This window comes from Callorhinchus milii, unplaced genomic scaffold (genome assembly GCF_018977255.1).
Source record: "Callorhinchus milii isolate IMCB2004 unplaced genomic scaffold, IMCB_Cmil_1.0 Scaffold3, whole genome shotgun sequence".
NCBI lineage: Eukaryota > Metazoa > Chordata > Chondrichthyes > Chimaeriformes > Callorhinchidae > Callorhinchus > Callorhinchus milii.
The window spans coordinates 62531548-62539609 of record NW_024704744.1 but is presented as its reverse complement, the minus strand read 5'-3'; the positions used below and the strand labels follow the sequence as shown (position 1 = coordinate 62539609).

Genomic DNA, 8062 nt, shown 5'->3' with positions numbered 1-8062 from the left:
TGATAATTAGGTTATGAATTTAGAATTTATAACCTAATTTGTAATTCGATGAGAAATTCTGGCAATTGATTCAGATTTATCTTTGACACAGTGGACACCATTAATAATATTGAAAATAGTCAGGCTGGCCTTCAAGTCAACTACATCAGTTCTGACGGAGGGTCGTGGACCCGCAACGTTGACTCGCTTTCCTTTCTCCATAGATGCTACCTGACCTACTGAGTGTTCCCAACGACTTCTGTTTTTGTTTCCAGGATGTGAAGTGGTTTGGAAAAGTCACGCTCGCTTGTTTCTGTAATCTACCTTTCGATTGTTGGGTGGGGCAAGGTTTGAACAGGGTTTACAGTGGCGGAGCCTGACTCCATGCCAGGGGGAGGAGGGAGATGGCTGTAAGCATGGTCAAACAGGAAAGTCCTTATCTAAACGCTCCCTCTGGGCGATGTCATCCGCAAACATGGGGTAACCTTCCACATGTATGCAGATGACACACAAATCTACTTTGCCTCCTCCAGTACCTACTCCAGGTCCACCAATGTTCTATCAGCTTGTCTGGCAGACATCAGGGCCTGGATGAGTACAAACTTCCTGCAGCTGAATATGGACAAGACGGAAACCATACTCCTTGGATCCTGTCAACATCTTCACTCCTGTGGATCTAAACTCCTCAACCTCCCTGGCCTCTCTCTCAGACTCACCGAACCAGTGCGCAACCTAGAGGACCAGTTCAACCCCCCAACTGTCCTTCCTCCCCCACATCCGGTCCCTGACCAGGATCGCTTTCTTCCACCTCTACCACATACCTTACCCCAACTGCAGCTGAAACCCTCATGCATGCGTTTGCCAAATCCTGCATGGATTACTCCAACGTACTCCTCGCCGGTCTTCTCAGCTCCACCATTCACAAGATCCAGCCCATTGAAAACTCTGCTGCCCACATATTGACCTGGACCAAACTCCGTAGCCAAATCTCACCAGTTCTGACCAGGCTCCACTGGCTCCCCATCACCCAACGGATCGACTTCAAGATCCTCTCACTTGTGTTCAAATCCATTCACTCCCTGGCACCTCCCTACCTCTCCAACCTCCTCACTCCCAAATCCACCATCCTGCGCCTCCACTCGACTGGCACCGGCCTCCTGCTTGTCCCTCGCACCCTCTGGCCCACCATTGGAGGTCGTACTTTCAATCACTACACCTCAGAACTCTAGAACACTTTCCCTCAATCCCTGCACCTTGCCCCTTCTCTCCCTTCTTTCAATTCCTGCCTGAAAACATTCCTGTGTGGAGGATGCTATATAAGTGGAAATTGTTGTGGTGGTGGTAGTTTCATCTTGGGAATTGGCACAATTGGCATAACAACAACAAGATTTCATTTATAGAGCGCCTTTCACGTCAGGAGGATGTCCCAAGGCGCTGGACAGTTTGGTCAGGACCCGAGCATGTCAGGGTGAGGGGAGGGAAGGAGCGAGGAGGGGGTAGAGAGTCGAGAGGGGAGCTGAAGGCACGGTCAAAGCGAAAGGTCTTGAGACCGGACTTGAAGGAGGAAAGGGAGGAAGCAAGGTGAAGGCACTGGGGGATGGAGTTCCAGAGCCTCGGGGCTGAGAGGCTGAAGGGCCGGCCACCGATGGTTAGGGCGGTTAGGTATTACTACTGTAATAGGTTTAGTTGGTATGCTTATTGCATTACCTTAAATTGCTTCCACTGGTGACAAACTTGTAACTGTACTGTCACTCAAACTGCTCTCTCCAGGCAAAGTTTGCAAATCAGTTTATGTGAACGTATTACATGTTTCTTTCATAATTCACGTCTTGGTTTAATCTAGTGGTTGAGTAGGCAATAGTATTAATGTTTTGCAGTTTTGAAATACTTTGCTCATCTTTAATTTTCTTGCAGATCTCAGTGGCTCTATAGACTCACCAGAGGTTAAACTCAATATGGATCCTGAATTGGTAAAGGATTCTTCAGCAACTGCATTCTTGAGGAAAAGAGGGTATGGATGGCTTCTGGAAGTGGAGGACGATGATTCTGAGGACGCAAAGCCACTTCTGTATGTTTGCCTTTTTTTTTAGGTGCTTATTTGATTAGCTTTGTATACCTGTAAGTTTTTATATTAAATCAGTGTGTAAACGGCCATGTTATCTTCACTTCATTGAAAGACATTTAGTCATTGAGTTCTGCAACAAAAAAGTGGAAACATCAATAAAAGCGAAATGCTTCTCCAGTTGAGGGAACCAATGTAAAGCTTCACTTAGTGCGTTTGTATCTTTTGTTCCTGATTTGTCCATGCATTCAGGCTCATTGCTGGATCTATATTGTAGAGGTCTTTTGCATTTTCAATATAATTTAGAAAGTGCAACCAGATGCTTTTAGCTCCTTTTGAGTCTGAGCATTAAATATACAGTTATGTGTGGTGAGGTCTGGGCCTACCTTTTTTTGTCTTAAACATTCTAACAGTTCTTTAAACCCTCTAACCGCGCTTTCAGTAATCTTTCTCCTCCCCACCCCCAGTTTGGCTCCCACCCGCAGCTTGGGTGCCCAGGCAGCAGTGTCAAGCGCCTTTTGAGACGTCTTCCCGACATGAAAGGATCTATATAAATTTTTTTAAACCCAAGTTACAGCGAGTGAGCAGCTGTCTGCTGAACAGCTGCTCACTTATCAAGCTCCACATGAAATTATTTCCAATTATTTAGGATAGTCTCTTATGTGTTCTGAATGTACCCCATTCTATGTGCATGTCCAGGAACATTGTAGTATGAAATCAGAAACATTTAAGGGAGCCATGTCACACTTATGCATTCAATGTCTACCTATGGTTTTATTTATATATATATATATATATAGGAACAAATATATTTAATATTTTTTAGGTATGTAAAACTAATTTCACTGTTCTCAATTCCATTCTACCTGATAAATATTGGAATTGGTTATGTGAGGCGAGTGTCTATAGAATGGGCCATTTTGATTTTTTTGGGGAGGGGTACAAGCAACTATCATGAAAATAATCAAATTTAAATTCAGGAGCACATCAGCGCCTTGGGACGTCCTCCCAACGTGAAAGGTGCTATACAAATGTAATCTTGTTGTTGTTGTTGACTTCCAAAGAGCTTCGCAGAATATAGTGTAAAGTGCAATGACTGATTTGTGAGCTAATTTACCCACAGCAATGCCCCACAAATAGCTATGAAGTCAATGAACCAATTTTATTATTTAGGGGGGATTGTTGGCAAGACACTAGGAAAAACTCCCTTCTCTTTCCGAATGGTACCATGGAATCTTTTAACATCCGCCATGAACAGGCAGACGCTGCCTTGGTTTAACCTATCGTCCGAAGGACGGCACTTCCAACAATGCAGCACTGCATTGGAGTGTCTGCCTAGACTGTATGAGTCCGTGATATGGGGCTTGAATCCACAGCTTTCTGACTCACGGGTGAGGTTGTCAGACTGACTAAGTTGAGTAGTGGTGTTCGTGTTGAAATGGACAAACTTTGTTAGGCTCTCAGTGGAGATTTTATCTGGATAGTGATGTGGGCCAATTGCCTGGCTTCCCTGTGTTCATTTCACATGCCAGTGCTGGACAAATCCATAAATTACCCAAATAGATACGAACAATGTATAATACAGTTTTGAAAACTTCTACTGATGCAAGTTTTTGAACATTCTCTGAAGAATTAATTCAGAACACAATCGATTATAGGACCATGAAGCCAAGAAGTTGGGGAGGGGCTGGGGTGGAATTAAATGAACTGGGTAATGTAAATAAATTGGCTCCAGGTCTAATCAACATACAACAAAATTACATTTGTATTAGACAAAATTCTCAGCGTAAAATTAAGTATTTTGCATGAGACTTGAAGTACTTAAATTTGAAATAATTTTAGTTGGCAAGCACAGTTATATACGTGGTATTTTTATAGAATGGCACCCTCAATGATATGGTTCATAGAGTTGGTGTTCGTGAAGATGTATGGCAGTGGAGTTCTGTAGCTTAGTCGCTAGAGCACTCACCTCGCAAGCAAGAGGACCTGGGTTCAATTCCTGGTGCGGGCGAAATGTTAGGCAAGTTTCCTTCCTCCACCCGCCTCTGTTTACCTAGGAATAAGTAGGAACCCAGTTGTTAAGTCGATTGGAGGATCGCTTTTCGGGAGGTAATAATCCCTTCAAAAAGAAAATTGAGTCACTCAATCCACAACTATTTGTGGGACAGTGCTTTGCACAATTGGCTGCCATGTTTTGCCCACAAAATATAGTTAATTCACTTTACAGTGTATTCTATGAAACGCTTTGAGTCGTCTCGCAGACTCTAAGGCGCTATATCAAATGCAAGGATTATCATTATTACCCATTCATTATTGAATGGATTGTAATTGCATGAGTAAATCCTCAGTTTACACCTCTGCTCCCAGGGTTTTTGTGTGTTTACATCGATTGATAAAGAACGAGGCGGTTCCCTTTGTAGTATGTCTACTCGAGCATTGGCATCATTGTTAGCCCTCTTGCATCTTTCCACTTGTCTCCAGGATTAGCCGACCCTTAAAATGCACAAACCCCTCCTTTAAAATTGTTGAATTGTAATGTATTTCTATGAATTGCACATTGCCACACCATCTGATCTACACACATTAAATGAATACATAAAGGACTTTAGAAACAAATATTTGCAAACCAATTTGCTTCAAATTATTTATGATTTCATATGTTCAACATGACGTTTCATACGTGAAACATTTCTGTATCATATAATGAAAATATTTTCTTTGTTTGTGTAGAGAAGAGTTGGACATAGATCTGAAGGACATTTACTACAAAATCCGCTGCGTGTTGATGCCAATGCCATCACTGGGGTTTAATAGGCAGGTGGTGAGAGACAATCCAGACTTCTGGGGGCCACTGGCTGTGGTTCTGTTCTTTTCAATGATCTCTTTATATGGACAATTTCGAGTAAGTGTATTAGATATAGAGCATAGTGTGTATTAATTTCAACATTGTGTTATGAGGTTTTTTTTTCCATGTGATAGTAGAAAGTGCTGACACTGGACTACACAGAACAGTGTATTATTGAGAGGCTTCAATCAGAGGCCTGAAATCCTCCTGATCTTAGCCCTGCAAATAACTGCAAAAGAAAATTTCAAATGAAGACTAATTTTAGGAATTTTTGAAAATTCAGCATAATCTTAAAATTTACGACAATGGATTTAAGACTTAGACCAGGAGAACATTCTGAGCCTCTGATGCTTGGTGTATATTTAGAGATAATAGAGTGAAGTCAGAGATAAGATAACTGTGGAATCTGTCAAAGTTCCTTAAACACAGCACAAATACAGCTCTACAGTTTTTAGTGAAACCTGTGAAGCACTTTGAGGCATTTTTATGATGTGAAAAGATGCTATATCAAATGCAATACTTATTTTGCAATGCTATATATTCTGTGATTGAAATAAGTTGGGAACTATTTGCAACTTACACTGCTTTAGATGGCATAAAATATGGTATTTTATTGGGAGGGGAAAACAAGTTGGCTGGACATCTATAATTGAGTTTAATTGTGTTGGTTGTGCACTCGTAGCTGCACCGTGAAAGTGGAAGGAAGAATCTCTGCTAATACTACAGTAGTTTAATGTGCCACAATTATGAACAAATTAGTTTTGATTCAAAAACAGAAGTCGCTGGGAACACTCAGCAGCATCTATGGAGAAAGGAAAGTGAGTCAATGTTTCAGGTCCATGATCCTTTGCGTTTAGTTTTGATTGTTTTCTGTATTAGAAACTTATTTTTGGAAGGTCATTTTTTTGTTAGGGTTATTATTTGTGAAATCAAATTAACCTGTGCAACTGTTTCTAAATCAAAATATTTTATTTTGAAATTGTATAATTGAATAATGTCTTTTGAGCAGGTTGTTTCATGGATTATAACAATTTGGATATTTGGATCGCTGACAATCTTCTTATTGGCCCGTGTACTTGGTGGTGAGGTCAGTGTTTGGTGGTCACTAAAGTTTCTGATTTTAAGTATGTGTAGTATCAGTGCATCTGGACATTTAGTGATATAAAAATCTAATTGTGTCTCAACTATACTTTACAGGTTGCATACGGTCAGGTTCTTGGTGTGATCGGGTATTCATTACTCCCTTTAATTGTAATTGTTCCAGTCCTTTTGGTTGTTGGATCATTTGAGCTATTGTCTACAGTTATAAAGGTGAGTATTCATATAAGTTTACATTTCTCTAGGTATAGGTAGTTTAGAATTTATGCGTAATGTGTATACCAAAATGTGTGTCTAAAATAGGGTCTAAATTGTTTTTGAGTTTCTGTTTAGTGAAGGTTATTTTTTGCTTAAAACACATTTTTAGGGATCTCCCTAGGCGTACAACATGGCCCTTAAAAGACCAGTAGGTGGTCTGCTCTTAGGCCGCTTGTACTGTCACGCTATACCCACTTGATATAATAATAATAATAATAATCCTTGATGTAACATATATAATCAATTGATGTAATGCCTTCAGGAAATATTCATAGTAATTAGGAAATTAGGATGATTTGTTTTCAGAATTCCTTTGCTTGGTTTCTCAGGGGACGTATCAAGCTACATGGTGTTTCTCCCCCCCCCCACTTCCCTGAATGAAACCAAAAGCTCACTGTGGAATAGAGTTCAAATTCACATTCTGTTACTCTGCGATATAGCACTTTGAGTTCAAAGGCGCTGCACCAACATGATTTCTGAGTCCATTAGTTAAGATTTTAATAAGGACTACTGATGAATCTTATTTTTTTAATATAGCTGTTCGGTGTGTTCTGGGCTGCATATAGTGCTGCTTCGCTGCTGGTTGGAGAAGAGTTCAAAACAAAGAAGCCTCTTCTGATATATCCAATATTTCTTTTGTACATTTACTTTTTGTCATTGTATACCGGTGTCTGAGTTTAAAGGGATCTGGGACTGATATTCTTACTCGTTTTGCGGACTCTTTTCAAGAACTTCTGCAGACTCAACTAAGGAAACCATGGTTGGAACATAGGATAGGCTCAGTGGCTGAAGAAAATGTTTCTTCCCTCTTCTCTACCCTCCCCCAGACTTCCCATGGTTATTCTGGAGACTAAAAATATAGCTGTATGATTTAAACACTAGAAAAAATCTACAATGGTACATAATTCGTATTTTTAACCTCTTCTGTGAAAAAAGACTCTAAAGAGAACTTCTTTGACAGGTTTCACAGAATGGATGGTAGTGGAACAGTGCTAAATGCTCTGTGCCAAAGCTTTGCGAGAAAATGACTAATGACCAATGATATGTATTTATGTCCAATACATATTGGATTTTTGGAACAAATTGAAGAAAATTCTAAATGTTAAAACATTGTTCTTTAAGATCATTGTACCTTTTAAGGTGTGCAATTTTCTTAACTTGTGTTTTGGGGTTCTAATAAATGAGATTGATTCTGTAGATATATATATATTTAATGCAATACAACCTGCTAACAATTTATTTGAAGCATTTTAAAGGTAACTTAGACATGAGCTTACAATTCTGTAAATGTTCATTTAAAGTGGGTGCCTTTTGCTTAGATTTTTTAGGTGTTCTCTGGCTGTTATACAAAAAATATTAGTAATGAACATTTGTAAAATAAACTGCAGATATGTGTCTGTAGTTTGACTGATTTCTTGACTACTTCAATGCCCTCTCCGGTATCTCCAGCTCCACTACCCACAAACTGCAACCCCTTCAGAACTCCACTGCTTGTATTCTCACCTTCACTAAACTCCATACCCCCATCACATCAGTCCTCTTCAGGCTCCACTGCCTCCCAGAATTCACAGAACGGATTGGTTTCAAAATACTCACTCATCCACTAATCCCTTCATGACTTGGCACCTCCCTATCTTTCTGACCTTATCTTTATCCACTCCACTACCCGCTGCCTCCACTCTTCTGGCTCTGGCCTCCTGATAGTCCCTTATGTCCTTGGCTTCACTGTCGGCAGCCGAGCTTTCAGCCACTATGCCCGAAGCTTTGAAACTTTCCCCTAATCCCTCCACCTTGTCCCCTCCTTCCCCTCTTTTAAATCA

At 40.4% G+C, this 8062-nt stretch overlaps 1 protein-coding gene across 1 annotated transcript; it reads left to right on the top strand.

Annotated features, from left to right (window-relative positions):
- Positions 1 to 1893: 1893 nt before the first annotated feature.
- Positions 1894 to 7437, top strand: yipf4 (Yip1 domain family, member 4; the record flags this gene model as incomplete). Its single annotated transcript, NM_001292857.1, is given in 5 exon segments — positions 1894 to 2047; positions 4772 to 4943; positions 5896 to 5973; positions 6084 to 6197; positions 6780 to 7437. Coding segments are annotated over 5 exon segments (656 nt in total), but the record flags the coding sequence as incomplete, so codon positions are not given.
- Positions 7438 to 8062: the final 625 nt, after the last annotated feature.